Genomic DNA, 21,398 nt, shown 5'->3' on the forward strand with positions numbered 1-21,398 from the left:
GGAGGAAAAAAATTATCCTTTTTAATTTTAATATTTTTTAAAATTATTTTAATATAAAATTGGCCAAAAATTGATTCCCACTCACACCCCAGACGAGTGACTACACTCTCATTGTCCAAGTCACAATTTCAATGCCACATGGGCGAGGTCAAAGGTCAAAGGGTGCAAAATGTTCCTTTTTATTGGTTTTAAATGTCCAACTTACAAAACCGATATAATACAGGGATCCAGAAGGTCATTTTGCCAATAATCAAACCTTTCAAAAGTGAAAAGTATTTATTTTTTGATACTATCTTTTTATTTGTCTTAGTGTGAGTTGAGATGGAGTTTTAATATTACGTACATGCATGATTGGATAAACTTAAATGGTTTTTTTGCATAATTATTTATATACTTCCAAAATATGTCTAGATACAATACAACTTCATTCACTTTTCACGTGAAAATTCTAGCATAAGAGGCGGAGTCAGGATTTCAAGTAAAGGGGTTTAATATTAAAAAAAAAAAACAAGTCGAAAGGGGTTCAATATCTATTATAACCACATAAAAAGTACTTTTAATCATGTATAAATAGTATATTTTTTCGTCGAAGGAAATTCGGACGAAATCCGTTCGCTCCGCCTCTGGCTAGCATGATTCCATAAAGTTATCGTAATATGTATTTCATATAAACTATAGTATATATAAATTGGTATGGTGAGAAATAGAAATGATATTTATTTAAGAAAAAATTATTGCGTCCTTTGCTACACTAAAACACACACACAAAAAAGGTGAAAATCACGTTTATAAAGTTCAAATATAAACATGAAATTACAATTAAAAGACTTTTAATTAACTTGTAAAAGTATTTAAAGTAAACAGTATCAAATCAAATTGTTTTACGTCCACACGTAAATTGTACTCGCTACTTATTTCTTGGAGTGAGCTTTCTTAAAAAATATTTTACTTTTTGATATGAAATTTTTAAATGTAAATTTTAATTTAATTGGATTCCAATGAAGTGTGAGACTAAACTTTGGATTTTTTAAACCCATTGTTCTTAGCTACTGTTCGGCTATAGATTTTGGAAACAAATTTTGAAAACTCATCTTTAAATATTTGTTTGATCATAAAATTTAAATATTTTCAAGTTAAAAATCGATTCAGATAATTTTTTGAATTTTTGAAGTTTTCACTCATAAAATTTTAACATTTTCTTTTTCAAGTAAAATAAATTTCAACACAATTTCAAATTTTTAAGCTGGTGTTTGGCCATGAAAATTTAAAAAATTTAGTGTTGGAGTTTGAAGTTGTATTTGATCATAAATATAAATTGAAGTTATTTTTAATTTTTTTTGTGAGAGAAATGAAAGTGAAATATAAAGTTGGCCATAAATATAAAATTATGTGCACTTTTCAAAATACAATTTGAAATTATATTTAGAATTCTTATGGCCAAACACTACACTGTAACTAGTTTTTACTATTAAAGTGAAATAATTTTTTTTAAAAAAAAAATCATAATCAAAAACTCATAAATTTCAAATTTCAACTTCAAAATATATGAAAGTTATTAGACAGTACCATGAGTCTATTACACAACACAACATTACCGAGAAGCTATAGTACGATGAGATGTGTTTGAAGTACCATCTAGTAATCTAATAGAGAAAGTTAAAAAACACTTCAACAACTCAAGCATGTCATTAACCACAAAACATAGAAGTTAATTTTCCTCTCCGTTTTAAAATAGTTGATTATTTTTTATTTGACATTTTTCTTAACAAAATATTTATTTAGAGTTTTATTTTATCAAATTAGCCTTATTAATTATGCTTTAAAAATATAAATTTAATTAAATATATTTTATTTAGTCATTTAATGTTGAAAGTAGTATTGGAAGAATATAATAAAATAATCTTGATTTCATCAAAAGTAAAAAAACTAAATTAAAACAAATATTTTTAAAAAGAGGGTCAACTAAAACGAAACAGAGGGAGTAGTACATTTCTTTCATGTGTGGGGTGGGGCGGTGATACAAGAAGCACAAGGGAAACACGAAACAAACACTAAATCAGTCCACAAGTTTGAAGAACCGAGAACTCTTTTGGTGACCACTCTCGGATTCACTACAACAACAATGAAAATACAATAGCAACAAGATATTGAAGGTATAAATACACCAAAACAACAACAATATGGTGAGATGGACAACAATATCAAGATAGGAACAACACACGGTTATACTAACAAGAGATAGAAACAGTTACAAGAACACAAACTACTATAAGATCACAATAAAAGTAAAGGGATAGTTAGATAGACTTAATGAAGGTATAATCTTAAGAACCCAAGAGCATATTCCACTCTTGGACCCTTAACACTACGCACATCGTTCACCTATCTCTTACGAAGACACAAGGTCGGAATCCACCTCCCAAGCATCACGTTTCCGAGTCATGAGATCAACAAGAGTGATTCTACGCTCTCTATGCCTAATTTAGGTTTTGGTGCCTCAAGGGGAGAAGACTTGTGTTTCAAGATTTACAATATCATGAATAATCTAAGTCTAAAAGCCCTACAATGTTCTATTTATACTAGGTTACAAAAAAATACAAAATGTTTAAAATGCCCCTTTAAGAACTATGCTCCCTCCAAGTGTATTTAGGGGTTGCTTTGTTGTATTCCAATGCTCCTCTTTACACTCCAAGTGTGAGATTAGGATCGGTTTGGTGTGTTTTAAGCCCTTCACTCGCACACTCCAAGCCCCGTGTTCATTACATTCTCACATGCGTCCATCTTCGTGGTCGTACTTGTATCAGGTGGGGTGGGTGGATTGTTTATCTGATATTCGGTATCTGCATTAAAGCTCGATAACAAAGGTGATTGCGTATCTAAAAAAGCTCAAACCCAAAATCTTTTGTTAAGAATAAAAAGTAATTACAATATACATGTAAATAGTGATGATTTTATAATTTTATTAAAAAAATTAAAATATGAAAAGGCAGATCTATCAAAAAGTCAGTAATAGATTTCAAAATCCTCGATAAACATGAAACTAAATATTCATCTTATGCATCGTATTTGTGTAAATTATATTATTATTTTTAAGAAAGAGTTCAAATGAATCCCATATAGCTCCACCCTAACACACAAATGTAACAATATAAAGTTATAAAATGAAATTCCTTTCTTTAGAAAATTACAATTTGCAACAAGATTATAGTAACCAAGTAGTCTAGAAATATCAAATGTGTCACTTTATATTTCTGAACTTTACTAAAGTTTTTAATTGCTTCATTCAACTTATACGAGCAAAAGAATAGTACGAGTGACTGAATTGGTTGAGCAAATGATATCTCAAATTGAGAGTTTCAAATTTAAACCTCTTTATATGTTTTCTCGATCGAGCTCGTTACATGGGGCTTATTTAACATGATTTGCATTTACAGTATAATCTACAGGTTATTTCATTCAAACATGACTATTTTTTCAACGTACATCAAAAGAATAGTCTCAAATTTGAAACATCTTATATGCTTTTTCGATCGAACTTGTTATATAAGGCTTATCTAACATGATTTGCATTTGTAAATCTACAGGCTATTTCATTAAACAACAACAATAACAACAACAATAAACTTAGTGTATTCCCACATAGTGGAGAGGCTATTTCATTAAAATATGAATATTTATTCCATGCACACCTAAAGAATAGTAACTTCGAGTTTGCTGGTAATAAAAAGAAGATCAAATGGGATAAAAAAAACTAGCAAACTGATCACTAAATAGATACAAATAAGTGTAAGTTCTGACATCATCACAGAAAACTTAATATTTTCAAGCAGCAAGAAACAAATGAAAATGAGCTTAATTTTTTTTCCTTTTAAAAAAGCCTAGGAGTAAACTGCAAAGAGTAACTGAGGGGTAAATAATTGAATGCTCCCAATTATTGTATCTGCAAAAACTGATAAAAGGGGTAAGCAACTAGCAACAGCAACCGCCGCCAAAAGGATGTGGTGCAATGAATGAGGTTGCTTCTCTCTTAATTAGAAGTTTTGGGTTTGAGTTCTGAATATGAAAAAATTCTTAGTAGATAGCGTTTCCTCCCGAATGAGGCTCTACGTAATGTGAATTTAAATTAATCGGACTCCAATATGAATACGGACACCAAATGAAAAAAAAAAAAAAACTAGCAACAACAACAAAATAATGTCCTTATTGTGCTCCATTTATTTCTCCAACTACACACAACACCATATTCCAAATTCTATTTATTTATTTTCTTCCATACATACCATACCAGCTTTAATAATTTCAAATTTAAACAGAATGTTTTGTCATTATTCACAAGCAACAACTCCAGAATACCAACTGGCCTACATCATTTTTTGAAATAAAAAAAAGTAGAAAAAGTGAGGACTATTATGTCATTTCAATGTTGTTGTTAGGTGCATAGAGATAATAAATAAAGGACTTTTCGAGAAAAAATAAAAAGGGAATAAAAAAGAAACAATGGGTCAAAGACATGGTAGAGTTCTCGAGAAAGCACCACCAAATAATACGGTGCAGCGGATGGAGCTGTTACTTCTTTAACTTGATATTCAATTTTAAATTCTAAATATAATTTTTTTAATAAAAAGCGCTATTCTTAAATAAATTATCTCTAATAAAATTTAAATTAATCAAGGTTTAATATACATTCATCTTACAAAAAATTATTAATTATACTTTTAACTCTTATCTCGCTTTATGAGATTCTACTGTATATGTTGTATAATTTTACCTTTTGATTGGTGTTGAAACTCTTTTTAAATTTTGAAAATGTTAATCTAAATGAGTCTTGTACAACATAAATTTAACTACGTTGAGCTTTTATACAAGTATCAAATACAATTTTCTTTTAAAAAATTTACGAGAATGTGATAGAATGGATAAGCTTACTCTTCTCCTAAGCGAAAGTCTTAGATTTAAGTTATAAAATGAAAATATATTTGATAAAAAACATTATTTTAAAATAAATCTTATTTCGTGCTGACAAAAAATAATCGAGCTTCAATCAAATACATGCAACTCCATTAATTATATAGAAAAACTCCATTAATCATATTTTCTTTCTTGATTGATATTGAAAAATTCTTGGTTGAAAATGCGATTTAATGTAATCCACATAATTAAATTTCAAAATAAATATCGAATATCAAACGAAAAATAAAAAATAATTCTCGAGAAAGCCAAAGCGTACCCACCCACCCCTAGAAATTCATTAATTATATTTTCACCCCCTTGATTTTTTTTCCTCTCTCCTAACCAAATTTCCCACTTCCCAAGAAAAATCAAAATTTCACAAAACCCTAGAAATAATAATAAAAAGAAAAAAAAAAAAAGAGAGAGCCCTTCTCTCTCTTTCTTTCTCTCTATTTTTTTCTTTCAACCAAACACACCACAAACAGTAGAGAGAGAAACAAGAGTTTTCTAGAGAGAGAAAGTAAACAAAGCTTTTGCAAATAAAAATCCTCTCTTCTCTTCTTTCATGACTCTCTCAACTTTTTCCTAATTTCTCTCATCCATAGTATTTATATTCTCCAAAAATAAAAAATAAAAAAAAATTCAAAAAAAAATTCCGGCCATGCGGAGGGGCAGAGCAGCGGCGGCGGCAGCGAGACAAATTCCGGCGCCGGTACCGGTGGCCGGAGAAATCAACGGATCTGGAGGATCTAAGGAGGTAAGGTTCCGTGGAGTTCGAAAGAGGCCATGGGGAAGATTTGCAGCAGAGATTAGAGATCCATGGAAGAAAACTAGAGTTTGGTTAGGTACTTTCGATTCTGCTGAAGATGCTGCACGTGCATACGATGCAGCAGCGCGTACTCTTCGTGGTCCGAAGGCGAAGACTAATTTTCCTTCGGATACGACTAATAATAATAATCTTCTTCAATATGCAAACCATTTTCATCATCACGAAATGAACGTGAACGTGAACGATGCTTTGGTGGATTCCCGATTATACCCTCAGGATCATCATCATATAATTTCACAGAGACCTACCTCAAGCAGTATGAGTAGCACCGTTGAGTCCTTCAGTGGACCTCGACCGCCGCCTCTGCGGCAGGATACGGCGGCTCCGTCGAGAAAGTATCCCCGGTCGCCGCCGGTTGTTCCAGATGATTGTCATAGTGATTGTGATTCTTCGTCTTCAGTTATCGATGATGGTGACGGCGAAAATGACAATGTAAACATTGCTTCTTCGTCTTTCAGGAAGCTGTTGCCTTTCGATCTAAACTTTCCTCCACCGATGGATGATTCAGTCGGAGATGATGCATATGCAGATGCAGATGATCTTCATTGCACAGCACTATGTCTCTGATAAATTTGATGGTTTGATTGACTCCACCTATTCGCTTACCTTACCTAGTTTTTTTTGTTTTTTGGGTGAAGATAAAAAAAAGCAAAAAAAGAAAAAAAAGAAAAGAAAACCATAGAGATAAGCTAAACTATGTCTACTATGTGTTATCTGTTGTTGGAAGAGAATTCACTTGTTTAATTTAATTCCTCATATTTTATATAATGGGATTTCATAATAGGTGGATGGATCTGTGTATGTTTAATTGTGTCTTAAAAAACTCTGTTTGGGTTCTCAGTTGAAAGAGTCCCTTTTTGTTTGAAGTCGAATTTATACTTATTGACATGCAAGATTTGATCTTATCATATATCAGTTGAGAATAATTCGTATTTTAGCTACTGGTTTTACCTTTCTTCGAATTATACTTGCTTGTTTATCTGTATGGATGTATTTTCATTGCTTTGGAACACTTGTGTTACTTTTGAAGTGTTAAAGATTTGATCTGTTGTGATTGAAATTGGTTATTAGCAGTTTTGATGCTTTGTCTGGGTATGAAGATTTGATTCTTAGTGATTCATTTCATTTGGTTTGCCCGAGAGCATCTATGTGAATGTAAGATGTGGTGCTGTAATAGAGTGGGATGAAAAGATCATGTCAACTATTAATTGAAATTGGAGTAATACAACAACATACCCCATGTCATTCCAAAATGGGGTTTGGGGAGGGTATGTGTACGCAGACCTTACGCCTGTTAGGTAGAGAGGCTGTTTTTGATAGAAACTGGAACATTTTGGACTGGAAATTTGAGAGAATTTATCTTGTGTAGCTTTGTATGAATATAGAATGTTGAGCTGCTTCTTTTACCTAAAGATGTAGTCATTAGATATAAGCATTTGGAGTTGGTATTATCTGGATGTAGGTGGTCTGTAGCTGGTAATGCAGTCTTACTTGCATGAATTGGTGTAAGCGCTTTGCATAATATATTGGCGGGCAAGATTTTTTCCGGTTCGTGGTTTTACATGGTGATTACTTTTTCAGATCCTGCTTGTGTTGTTTAGTTTGAGTCATTAATTGTGATATCGGAGATCCTTATATTGTTAAGTTGATGACTGTAGTTGTCTTAATATTGTTCTTATAGCTCTCATCAGTGCACTACTCACGAAATATTGATGTATTTGTATATATGATTGTTGTCTAGCATGACATACAATGGCTTTCTGCTTACGTTGTAAGCAATATCATTCGGTTCTCTAAAAGATATTGTTCTTCTTATGTCCTGCAACTTGTTATCTCTTTTCGTATGTAATGCTTGAATTCCTTGCATCGTGTTCCATTTTGTTTTCTTGACGCCTTTTTGTCTTCATCATTGTTCTTGTAGTTGTCTTTAACCCAGCTACTTGTGATATGTACATGTTTCTATTTGTGAATGATGTATGGCATTTCATGCAGTGGCTTATCAGTTACATTGCAGGTGATCATAACTCAGGAAGTTAGTTGAATTCTGTTTCTTGCTAGTCCTGTGACTTATTAGTTATGTCTCTCTGGTGTCATGTATTTGGAGAAATTTATGGTTAAAATGGCTTTTAAGGATGTTTATACACCACCAAAAAGTGTGAAGGAGCTTATGTTCTTACTTTCTCCCCACGTTTCAAGCATTTGCAGCTTTTGCTGTTCTTGTTTCCATGCTGATGGAGTTGTTTGAATGAGCATGTTGCTTTTGCCTAGACAGCTACATTTTACTATTATGTGATGGTTATTTTAGTAGGAAGACATAATACATAAATATGTCCTTTAATTTGGCCGCAACTCACATCTATGACCTTCAATTTTGGATGTGCACAGGTAGGCAATTAAACTTGTATAATGTTGAACAAGTAGGTGCATGTGTCCTATATGGTGTCTTACGTTGCCTTTCTTGTCCTATATGTATTATGCCACATAGGATGCGTGTGTTATACTTATTCGTTTTTATTCAAGCTTAAGTGTCTACTTATGCACATCCAAAGTTCGAGGTCGTAGATGTGTTCAGTTTTGTTGGTGTGTTCTGATTTTGCCTGTAATTTGGTGGATCCATCGACAATGGTCTGGTAACCTATACTCTCATGTTCACCCCGACTTGTGTTGTTTATTTCATACTGTCAGCCAAAGGCTACTGTTATCATCGATGATTTTAGATCTTTCTCATGAGTTTCACTATGTATCACTGCTAAGTTACCTATGGGTGACATTCCTGGTCTCGTTGCATCAAATTATTTTGTTCATTGTGCTAGTTGATTATATTTGCCGATCTCTATTGAAAACAACCTCTCTACATCGCAAAATAGGGGTACGGTCTGCTTATCCTACCCTCTCCAAGCGTCGCATAAAAGAATGAAGGTCTCGTTTAGTGATGAACTGGACATAGTAAAGTTGCAAATTCTAATAACATCGAATAATTACTTGAAATCGAGGCTTCGATTAAGGTTTGCTGATAAAATTTTACGTAACCGTAAAGCGCTCATCCTTGAGCAAATATGATTTGATCAAATAACAATTAGGTGCACTTTTGTAAACATAGAGCTAGTGGTGTTTGGGCCTCTGTGTTTTGAAAAATAGCCAGTTAATCTTGTAGAATTTCTGTTAAGTGTGCCCTTATGTAGGACTCTCTTGCTACTTTTCATTTTTAGCCTGTTCATTGAAAAAATAACCACTTTGAAAAGTAGCTAATTATCAATTTTGACATAACTCAACTTTAATTAAGGCCCAATTAGTACCCGATAAGTATATCAGGATTAGGACGGAAAAAATTATTTAAAAATTATACAAATACACAATTTATATTTTCAATATTACAAAAAATCTCAACTCCCTAAACATATTACAAAAATTTGAACGTATCCATAGAATGCTATGTATATGTAGGCTATGTTATGTATATTAATAGGGATAGAGAGTAAAGTAATTTAAAAAGTGAAAGAGAGTGTAATTACTTTCAAAAGCGTTGGTAATTTATGTTATTTATATAAAAATTATTAATTAGGGCAAACAACATAAAATTCGACAATTTGGAGCTTCATTTTAAAAAACTTCGACATTTTGCATAATTATTGAAAATCTTGATTTGAGGCCTGTCGAGATAATTAATTAGCTCTCGGTACATTTCCGAAGATACATAATTAGCTCTCGATATATTCTTTAGATTTTGGGTTTGCTAAGATACATAATATATCAAATAAAGATGCATTTTTTCCTTTGTAAAGATATATAATTAACTCTCCAGATATATTTTTTTCGATTTTAAATCTGTCAAGATACATAATTAGCTTCCGATACATCCAATGAAGGTAAATAATCAGTTGAAATTTTTATAATTACTTCATAAGGATAGGAATTTGTGTAAATATGGTAAATTAAGGTGTACTCTTTCTACCTATCACCACGCAAAAGGTGTGTTTATATTATTTGAAACAAGTAAGTAATAAGACTCTCGCAAACTACAACCGTTATAACAAAAATTAAGAAGAAATTAAACATGATTCAATATCTATGGTATATACATAAGAAAAAAAAAAAAGTGTTTTCTAACTATTTATAAACTATTAAAGTTTGTAATTTTATGCTGATCGAAGGGGATTTGAAGCTCCTCGATCCTACCTAGCTCCGGGGTTACATATTTTATGAGTTTTGTATGTTTTTGCGCTATCTATGAACTATATCAATCAATCAATCAAACTCAAAAATAAAAATAAAAAATTATTTATTATGTTTTGATAAATTTTCTTATTTGTTTATTTAGTCGACGTATGCAATTTTAATTGTCCAAGCTATTAGATAAGTTGACTTTAATATGCTTAAAATGATTTGAACCATCCAATGACACCTTTTACTATAAACTTGTCATATTAGGGGCAATGGAGATGTCATTTTTAATTCCTAATATTTATTTATTTTCTCAAATTTTATATTTCAATACACATCAGGAGATAAAAAGAAAAAAGCAACCTTTGCTTATCTGTACAAGTTAAAGTTTGATTAATTTTTATATATTGACCCTAATAGTTGTATACCAAGTGTTAACCAAATATGTTGACCATCACTTTCTATAAAATATTTTAATTAATTCATTGAAGATTATCAATTTCCTTCTTAACAAATGTACATAAGAATACAGTTTTTTTCTCTCTCTCATTTTATTTTTCCATTCTAAAATCTAAATGCATTTTTAAAGATATAAAGTCGACATCACATGTGGTTAAAATTGAAAGGGGACCACAAAGGTTGTGGCACAGCGGATGCGGTTACTCTTTCTTTAACTAGAGGTTTCGTTTTCGAGCCTTGAGTATGAAAAAAATCCTTAGTAGAGAGCGCATCCCCTCGAATTAGTCGGACTCCAATGCGGATATCGAACACCGGCCGAAAAAAAATTGAAAGGGGCAGGTTGGCCATCTGTTTAATTGAAATGTTTGCCAATATACATAGGACACATGTAGCTGCTGCAACGTATGGTAATGGTAATGTTGTCTCTTGGACCATTTGATTCTTTTTTTGAATTGTTCGAATTTTTCAAATATTATGATACTCTATCGATCCAATCCTATAAAAATTACACAGCTTGTCAAGATCCGGCATGTCGTCTTCTTGGATCACTTGATTCATGTTGAAACCTTCAAAAATGTATTATTACTAAATATTTGACACAAATTCAACTGTATGCATATTTGAAGAATCCAAGTAATTTAGTTGATATAAATATGTTGTTCGATCATTTTTATTGTTGCGAAGCACCATAAATGTGTGTTTATACTACCTATCTGCATACTATAAAGAGTTACATGTCGTTAATTTGTAACACTATAATATAATGTAAACATACACATTATAAGTGTATAAACATTTCCCACGTATAATATATAAACACTTACAATATTCACAAATTAGCTCGTGAGTAAATTTGGAATGAAATCATGGTGAAGTTCTATCACTAAGAAAATTATACTGTATATATTATTTTTTTTATGTATATATAATAAGTCATATTTTGACTATCTAGTTTATCCTGGTTTTCATTTATTCTTTAGAAGGCCATATTGATAATTATGATTATATAAAATATATACAACTAGAATCATCATTCACATTGTATTTGTGATGTGAAAATATTTATAAATTTAATCCGTTTCGAAATAATTTTATATAATTAACACATATTGCTAAAGGGCAGGCACATTCATTTTTCCTGAACTTGAGATATTATTATCTGAATTTTGATCATAAATAACTTTAAATCAAATATAATTAATTTCAAACATATGCATGTGCAAATTTTTTTATTTTTTTTTAAAGAAAATGAGTATAAATTAAATAGCGTTGTTCTACACCTTAAATTTTTATTTCGTATGTATGTGGATATGCTTTTAGGACAAATCCAAATCTAGTGATTTAAAAACTTCCAAAAAAAAGAGAGGGAGAATAAAGACAACTAGACAGGTAAACACTTATCTGTGTACTTTGTATCTGCTTTTGGTCAAGTTTATTTTATTTTTAGCTAAAATAATATAAAAATACACCATAATTTATAATATTTATATAAAATTCTATCCTTATAAAGAAATTACAAAATTTTTAGTTAATTATGTGTCTTCATTGAATTTATCAAGGAGCTAATTATGTATCTAGATAGAGCAAAAATCAAAAAAATATATCAGAAGCTAATTACGTATCTTTTATCATGAAAAATTGTATCTTAGTTGGATGTATTATGTATCTCGACAAATTCAAATAAAAAAAAAAAGTGTCAGGAGTTCATTATGTATCTTTAAAAAGAAAAAAGTATATCCGTTGGATGTATCGAGAGCTAATTATGTATCTCGACAGATTAAAAATCGTGATTTTAGTAATTATGTAAAAAAATATCGAGATTTTCTGCAACTAAGTTCCAAACCATTGAGATTTATGTTGTTTGCTCTTATTTTTAATTAGAATTTTGGTTTGAGTCTTCGCTCCATTTTTGGGAATAGGCCGTACAATGTGTAAATTTCGATTCAATTGAGCTACAATGTAAATATTTGATGCTGAATATTGAAAAATAAGAAAAAGATAAACTTTACAATTTTATATTAATAGCCATAAATAATATGAGGGGCCTAATGTCTGAATACTATTGGTCATTTCTCCAATTTTGTATCTCATCCATTATCAAAACATTAAAATAATACATATTCGTGGCATTATGTTTGAGTTTTAAACACTTCAACTTAGATTTATAGATTTAATTAATTACTAATAAAGTAATGGATTAATTAATTACTAATAAAGTAATGTTGGTGTTTTTTTTTTTCTTTGTTTTTTTGGTCTGGAATCCTCCAAAGCATGTGGCTAGAGACGTGACAAAACAAAAGTTTAATTTTGTAAAGAATATTACCACATAATCTATCAATTAAATTAAAAAGAATCAAGTGCAATAATGGTGCAAGAGGCAAAATAATTTGTCATCATCCAGAAAAAGAATAGAAGAAGCTATTATTATGAAATTGGGATGGAAATTATTGGATACGAAAAAAAAAAAATATTTAGCTTTTGTTAGGGAAAAAGTGATACTTTTACTTTTTATTCATGATATGTAATATTCCTTCCGTCCTAATTTAACCATCACTTTATTTTAAAATATTATGATTTTAGAAATTTAAGATTAAAATTAATAATTATCTTAAGCTATAAATTTTAACATCAAATAAGTATTGCATGATTTAAAAAGAAAAATTAGTCAAGTTTTATTAAATAAAAATAATTTAATACTTATTCAATATTTTTTAATAAACGCAAAAATAATTGAAATGATAATTACAATGGAATGGTAGAAAAAAGTTATTCGCGTTTGGTGTATACATCAAATCAATACATGCAATGTCATTAATTTGAATTTAAAACTTATGTTACTTAATCATGATTAATTAATATATATTTTATTTAAATATTTAATTATAATTAAAAATATTAATTTGACGTATATATGGAGTGAGTCTAAGTTTTTGATCGTATGTTCCCATGTGGTTTTAGGTGATTGATGATGACTCCATTACGACTTTAATCTCCAGTTGTGTTATTTTTAACTTAAAGTTCCATTGACTTCACCATCAATATGTCACCATTTTTCTTTCTTCAACTCATGCTTCCTCTATCTAATTTTTGTTTTTCTAACAACTTCATATATTCGATGTAATTTCATAATCAAAATTTAAGAATAGTAAAAAGTTACTGACTTTAGTTTTATTTGTAAAGTTTTGAGAAATTATTTTTGATAGATCGTCAACTCAAATAACACGCATCTAAGTCAAGTTTGAAATGAAATATGATTTACATAACAAAAAAAGTTCTGTTTAATAATTTAGTAGGACGATTTTTTTTTGTTTTCCTACTAATCTGAAAGTGACATGTTTGGCAAATATATTTGTAGAAAAGAAGAACAATCATGTGATAAGTGAACATAAATTTTGTTTGAGACGAATTAGCTGGTTCCAAATAAATATGTGGTGCAGTGGATAGGTTTGCTACTCCTTTAATTAGAGGTCTCGGATTTGAGTCCTGGATATGAAAAAAAAGCGCTAACCCCCAAATGGGCTCTATTCGGTGCGAATTCGAATTAGTCTGATTTCAATGCGGGTATCGAACATAAATAAAAAATAATAAAAAACAAAAAGCTGGTTCCAAATAATGGAGGATGACTGGAACTTGGAAGAATCCAGAAGAATTATACCGTAAACTGTATACTATGACAACTATTTTAGAACCAAAAAAGCACTATATTTTTAATACACACAATAACTTATAATAATTAAATAATAATATAATAAAATTATTTTTTAATTAAAAATGTATCAAGTAATACGTACGGGCGGTCTTTGTGTAAATTTGTGGTGCTCTAACATTTGTTAAATTCAATACAAATTAGATATAATTATATAACAAATACTATATAAAATTTAGTGTAGGATGGAAAGAACATTCTTGAAATCAAGAAAATAATTGAGAAATTATTTGGTAAAGTGTATAAGAATAATGCAAAATATGATGTATTAGTAATGTTTGTGTTAACTATGCTTGCATTGGTTATGCTTGTATTTTTCTTATGTAATGTTTGGTTTGATATCTATATTGAGCCGGGGGTCTATCGGAAACAATATCTCTACTTCATCTAAGATAATGGGATGAACTGCTTACACTTTACTCTCCTCAAACCCCACTTAATGGGAATACACTGGGTATTGTGTTGTAGTTGTTGTAATGTTTGGTTTGATGTATTAAAAATAACATGAATTATATATTTTTTTTAAAAAATATATATTTTGCCTGAGCCGAGGGTCTATCAAAAACAACCTTCTGCTTCTTCAGAGATAGTGGTATGGACCGCATATATTTTACTCTCCCAAACCTCACTATTTGGGAATACACTTGGTATGTTGTTGTTATACGTAATTTTTTTTTTTTAAAAAGAAATTTACAAAAATATCCTTCATATATATTTTGAAAACGATGCGGGAAAAAATTGAGCGATAATTGTATCTTTAATCTAGCTAATGTATGCATTAGATCCATAATATTATTAATATCATGCAATTTGAGGTTTTAGTAATACACAATTCAATTCATAATAGTGTTAATACATAAGCTAAAAAATACACCAAACAAAATACTAATAATACATAAGATTAATACATACATTATTTTTTTAATACACTTTATCAAATACTTTAATTCCAAAACACCCACAACTATTAAATCTTATTGCGAACGCGTAAAGTCAAACGGATGGAGTAAAAAATAAGTTGAAAGAAACCCCATATAAAACAACTGGATCTCTTCTTAATCTAATCTCAGCTGTCTGTACTTGCTATGTATATAACCACAAATCCCGTGATCTAAAGTAATAACCTCTCTCTTCAATCTCATCACACATCAAAAAAAAAAAAAAAAAAAAAAACTTTCCCCAATTTTATCTCCCCCCCCCCCCCCCCCCCCCCCGCCCACCCTCACCCACAAAATCAAAAATATTAGAGAAAAAAAAACTTTCTGCAGTTCTATCAAAAACCCAGTAACAGATTTAGATTTCATCAAATACCTGGAGGAAAAAAAACTGAATTTTGTTAATGGGGGACGAAAGTAAAGGCCGAAGCCAAAGGGAGTCATTACTGAACAACAAGAGTATAGTATATGCACGTAGTAAATCCCATGCATATGATGAATTACGTGTATTTCGTAGATGGTTAAAGTGGATGTGTGTAGATCAATCAGACACTTTATCTACTCTACTTTCTTGGTTTGTTTTCATAATGTTTACAATTGTTGTTCCATGTTTGTCACATTTTCTATTAGCTTGTGCTGAGTGTGATGCTAATCATGATAGACCTTATGACAACGTGGTTCAGTTGTCTCTTAGTGCTGTTGCTGCTCTCTCTTTTATTTGTCTTTCTGGTTTTGTCAAGGAATTTGGTCTCAGGAGGTTCTTGTTTCTTGATAAACTTTGTGATGAAAGTGAGACTGTCAGGGAATGCTATATGGAACAGCTCCATGTAAGTCTTCTCTTTCTTTTGCTCTCTCCGTTTTGATCTATTTGTCTGATTTTGATCTGACGCGGACTTTAAAAAAGTAAAGTACGTTTTGAATTTTGTGTTATAGAGGAAGTATTTGTCTTTTTTTTAAAAAAAATTTTCTGCCTGGTTTTTATTAGTACCTCCTATGATGTGGAGAGACTATTTTGGTTTTTTGAGCCGGGGGTCTATGGAAACAGCCTCTCCACTTCATCTAAGGTAGTGGGATGGACGGCTTATACTTTTACCCTGGACCCCACTTTATGGGAATAGACCGGGTATGTTGCTGTTGTTTATTAGTACTTGCTTTTAGGCCGACTAATTAGGATTCGTGTTGGTTATGGCCCATTAAAGAGGAAAGCATTAAACCCGATACCTCTGGTTAAGACTCATTGGATTATATTGATCCATCACAATCCTTGGTGTGCTCAACATCAGTCAAAATTAGCTGACCTGTTGTGTAAATTTGATGATCTTTTTGTTTGTCACTCACTATATTGCTGGAATTACTGTTGTCTCCGTTTCAATTTGTTTGTCCGATTTGACATGACATAGAGTTTAAGAAAGTAAATAAAGAGATTCGGATCTTGTAGTCAGATATGCAGAATGTATCAAATATCATTTAATCTTGTGGTTTTAAATAGGTCACGTGAAAAGTCTAGATTAATGAGTTGTCGTAAAGGAAAATAGATATTCTCTTTTAAACGGATGAAAAAAGAAAATCAGAGAGGGAGTATTTGCCTCTTTTTGGTTTTCCTACCCAGTGTTTGGTACTTGCTTTAAGGCCGACTAATTGGGATTCGTGCTTTGTAAGGGTCGTTAAAGAGGAAAGTATTGAACCCGAGATCTCTGGTTAAGTGTTAATGTGATTATAAGTTATAGTTGTACAGTTAGTGAATTAAACTACTTTTGGTGCCTCTTTTTACAAAGAAATTTAATGATATGTTCATCACCAGTTGGGTTCTATGTCGAAATTGGTTATTGTGGTGGAAATGTATATTGAACTACATGATGTAATGTAACGATAATCCTTTTTTCGATATGCAGAGATCATTGAAGATCTTATTCATTTTCGTCCTGCCTTGTTTCGCTGCTGAAAGCATTTATAAGATTTGGTGGTACGGTTCAGGTGGAACTCAAATCCCCTTTTTAGGCAATGTCGTTGTGAGTGACATTGTCGCGTGCCTTCTTGAGCTGAGCTCATGGCTTTACAGGACGACCGTGTTCTTCCTAGTGTGTGTACTATTTCGCTTGATCTGTTACCTTCAGATTCTACGGCTACGGGATTTTGCTCAGATCTTTCAGGTTGATTCTGATGTTGAGACAGTGTTGAGAGAGCACCTTCGAATCAGGAGGCACTTGCGGATCATTAGTCATAGGTACCGTAGGTTTATCTTGTCGGCACTGATAATCGTCACAGCAAGTCAATTTGCCTCCCTTCTCATGACTACACGATCAACTGCCGATCTTCATATCTACAAGAGTGGTGAAGTTGCGGTATGGCTTCTCATCAGCTCTCTTATTTGTCAAATCTTAAATCCCTTGTGCCACTTTGATAAACCAAGTCGACAAATGCAACTAACAGTTACACTTGGTCATTGATCACATATTTTCTTATAGTATGCCGTAATTAGTATTGTATTTCCTTTAGCCGGGTGTCTAATACAAACAGCCGGAAAAACTCTACCTCTAAGGTAAGCGTAAGGTCTGTACATACTCTACCCTCCCCACACGGCCACACCCCACTTTGTGGGACCACACTGGGTATGTTGTTTTTGTTTGTAACTTGTCATTAATGTTGTACTTGACTGTCCAAGCATTTCTTATAACGGAGAAAACACACTAAATCTATAACTATAACAATTTCAAATCCTATGAGAATACCTCTTGTGAGGAATGTTGTGCAGTTTGTCAGGTTGATGAAGTGAAAAAATAACGAGAGTGCAAGAGTCAAATCAGACACTTTTCAAGACGACCAGCAATAGGCTTCTTGTATCCGAGGAGAGCATTGTCTGCTATCCGAAGAATCAGACAATCACTCTTCTTTTGAGGAAGTGATGATATTGTCACGCCTCGAGCCTTGTTTTGTTCTTTTATTTTTCTTATATCTAATTTCTAACACATGAGCATTAGTCTTTTTGCGTATTTCTTCCTGGATCGGTTAATTGCTGGTACTCTTCTGACTAGATGTAAACGTCTTTTTCTTGATATGCAGCTATGCTCCGTCAGCCTTCTTGCCGGGCTGCTGATAATATTGAGAAGTGCAGTACGGATTACCCATAAGGCACTAGGTGTTACATGCTTAGCGGCTAAGTGGCACGTGTGTGCAACAATAGACTCTTTTGAGTCAGTTGAGGGTGAAACTCCTCCAGTATCTCAAATAGCCAGCAACCAAGTTTTCCCTGCAACTTCCGAAACATCTTCGGATGCAGATGACGTTGGAGATGAGGAAGATGAGCTCGACAACACAAAATTTGTCCATTCGTATGCTTATAGCACAATTTCCTTCCAGAAAAGGCAGGCACTAGGTATGCTGGTTTCACTTGCTTTTTTATCCGAGTGTTTTCAAAAGCAATACTGAGGGGTAGGGAGGTGAGTAGACGTGATATGGATCAGTTACAGCTTACTGAGGATATGACCCTAGATAGGAAATTGTGGAAGACGCGAATTAGGTTAGAAGGCTAGTGCAGGTGGGTGGGGCGTAGCTAGTAGATAGGAGTGCTTTGGGGTAGCCTTGCTGTTAGTTGTAGGAGGGTTTGATAGTGTAGGGTACTACTGTGTGGTTTACATCATTACAACCTGTTTCATGTTTTATTTCGATTTTGTTTTCTGTCTTTTGTCCCGAGCCGGGAGTCTATCAGAAACAACCTCTCTACTTCTTCGGAGGTAATGGTATGGACTGCGTACATTTTACCCTTTCGAGACACCACTATGTGGGAATACATTAGGTATGTTGTTGTTGTGTGTTTTCAAAAGCAAAAAGCGACAATGGTACGTAGGACTTCGAAGGCCAACAACGAGTGGTGAAACGTACATCTCTTTGAAATGATGTGCACATAGCTCTCTTAAGTGCATGACCATTCATCCATAAACTATGTTGCTCAAACTCTTCAAAATCGTTGATTGTTGCATGCAAAATCTCCAAAATAGTTCACTTTTTATGGATCTGACAGGGGTGCAGCAACATTTTAGAAGAGTTCGAGCAAAATAGCTTTCAACGACCTTGCTCATCCCTTCATTTGATAAATGTTCAATACTATTAGTATGGTTCCTGAGCCAGGGGTCTATCGGAAACATCCTCTCTACTTCATCTGAGGTAGTGGTATGGACTGCGTACACTTTACCTCCCCAGACCCCACTTTGTGGGAATACTTGTTGTACTAATAGTATGGTTCTTTATTACGTGTATTGTTCGATCACTAACTATCGTTTTTTTCTCTTTTTACAGTGACATATTTTGAGAATAATAAAGCAGGAATTACTCTATATGGCTTTATGCTGGATAGATCCTATCTTCACACCATTTTTGGTATGGAGCTAGCTCTATTTCTTTGGTTGCTTGGAAAAACCGTCGGCGCCATCGCTTGAATCATCGGGTATTGAATCACTATGTGCTTCAGACTCTCCAATAATGTTGCCACACTCGTATCAGATCCGCCATAAAACCATCACCCTTGTCAACATTTTTGAAAAGTCCGAGCAACATAGCTTAATTGGGAAGGGCTTGTTTTTGCTTGTGCTATTGTTTTGAGTGTAACATATTCAATTAAAATTTGTGTAGAGTTTAGTATAAGATGGTTGTGTTGTTCCTTTGGTACACTGAGAGTGAGAATGTATAGAGAGCTATTTTATTTATTCAATTTTATGTTACTCCTTGTACTTCATTATATAAAATTTTCTTCTCAGACTTTTTAAAATCTAATATAAAAAGAGTTTATCTTATATATACACTTCGACAGCAAAAGATAGCCTTACATTATCAAGTTATCGAAAAAACGATTACAGAAGTGACATAGTGAAAATAAAAAATCAAATTAAGTTGTTGTATCAAGCAACCTAGTTCAACTAATATCTATTCGATACACTATCAAGTCATTATCTAAAAAACAATAACAAAAGTAACATAATGAAAATAAAAGATCAAATTTAATTGTTGTATCAAGTAACCTAGTTCAACTAATATCCTATCCAATACACTGTCGAGTCATTTTTACTTATTGTATATTTATATCAAGTTAACTTGCCTTACTTCTAAGTTTACAAATCAATCTTGTTTTGAAGGTTACCTATAATTATTTTTTGGATGACTTGACGATAATTTTTTTTTTTTTAAATTATTCGTGTATATACTACTTAATTTGATTGCTCAACGCTGTGGCCCTTACATTTTTGGGGCAAGTAACATATTTGGCCGGTCCGTCAAAATAATTACATCCTACCCGAATATATAACAAATATACACTAATTTGTATTAAAATTGTATATTTTATCAACGAAAAAGGATCAAAAATACCCTTGAATTATTGAAAATGAATCAAAAATATCCTCCGTTTGTTTTTTGACTCAAAAATACTCTTCAGTTTTGTTTTTTTTTAGCTCAAAAATACCCTTCTCTCAAACGGAATGCCACCAAATACACCACGTGAAGAAAAAACACGTAATCAGTTGATGTCAGCATACACGTGGAAAATCACTCCATTTAATCATCTTATCATCAGCCCATTTTATTCTATTTAAAAATTCAACCCGACCCATATTCAAAACACCTGAACCAAGAGAAAACAAATTGAAGAATTTGACTGCTTATTTTTCATGTGATGGGTTCAGATATTTCGGATCGATCAAGACAAAAGATGAGGAAACAATCAGGTCCTCAAATTGTTGACATGAAAAAATCAAGTTTTAATTGGGTCGATTCTAAACAATTGGATCTTCGAATAATTGAATCGGTGTTCTAAAGCTTGGATAGTTACTGGATGTCCTATCTAAATTAGTCTAGTGAGAAACCTGATTGTAATGAGAGAAATGATAATTCAAAGACGAAATTGAAATTTGAAGAGAGAAAGTTTAGCGACAATGTCAGACCACCACAAGTTGATGAGGTCAAGAATTGCTCGAGTAGGTCTCGTAGCTTTAAAAATGTTAATAATGAAATGAAATGTGGTGAAAGGGATGATTTGAGAAAAAAATTGAAGAATTGATTTTTGCTTCTTGGTTCGGATTTTTTGAATATGGTTGGGTTGTGTTTTTAAATAGAATAAAATGTGTTGATGGTTAGATGGATTAAATTGAAATATTTTCTATGTGTATGCTGATATGAACTGGTTAAGTAATTTTTTTTATCCATGTGGCATGTCCGGGGGCATTCCTTAGAGAAGAGTATTTTTGAGCCAAAAAATTAACGGAAGGGTATTTTTAAGTCAAAAAATTAATAGAGGGGTATTTTTGAGCCATAATAAATAGAGAGATATTTTTGAACCAAAAAATAAATGGAGGGTACTTTTGATCTATTT

At 32.1% G+C, this 21,398-nt stretch overlaps 2 protein-coding genes across 2 annotated transcripts; both read left to right on the forward strand.

Annotated features, from left to right (window-relative positions):
• Nucleotides 1-5,569: 5,569 nt before the first annotated feature.
• LOC107878748 (ethylene-responsive transcription factor 3) lies at nt 5,570-6,562 on the forward strand (the record flags this gene model as incomplete). The annotated part of the gene is given in 1 exon segment (XM_016725859.2): nt 5,570-6,562. A coding segment is annotated over 1 exon segment (735 nt). The 3' UTR covers nt 6,347-6,562.
• An 8,547-nt stretch (nt 6,563-15,109) lies between these two features.
• On the forward strand, nt 15,110-19,764 carry LOC107878749. Its single transcript, XM_016725860.2, has 4 exons — nt 15,110-15,867; nt 16,933-17,382; nt 18,101-18,413; nt 19,334-19,764. Exons 1-4 carry the CDS (start codon nt 15,445-15,447, stop codon nt 19,471-19,473), a joined length of 1,326 nt encoding a protein of 441 aa, XP_016581346.1. The 5' UTR covers nt 15,110-15,444; the 3' UTR covers nt 19,474-19,764.
• Nucleotides 19,765-21,398: the final 1,634 nt, after the last annotated feature.

Source organism: Capsicum annuum, chromosome 7 (genome assembly GCF_002878395.1).
Source record: "Capsicum annuum cultivar UCD-10X-F1 chromosome 7, UCD10Xv1.1, whole genome shotgun sequence".
Lineage (NCBI taxonomy): Eukaryota > Viridiplantae > Streptophyta > Magnoliopsida > Solanales > Solanaceae > Capsicum > Capsicum annuum.

Bases quoted from the DNA above. Each gene is read 5' to 3' on its own strand.
- LOC107878749 (XM_016725860.2), top strand. From the start codon at position 15,445: ATGGGGGACGAAAGTAAAGGCCGAAGCCAAAGGGAGTCATTACTGAAC. The intron at 15,868-16,932 runs GTAAGTCTTCTC...TTCGATATGCAG, and splicing joins GCTATATGGAACAGCTCCAT to AGATCATTGAAGATCTTATT. The intron at 18,414-19,333 runs GTATGCTGGTTT...CTCTTTTTACAG, and splicing joins CCAGAAAAGGCAGGCACTAG to TGACATATTTTGAGAATAAT.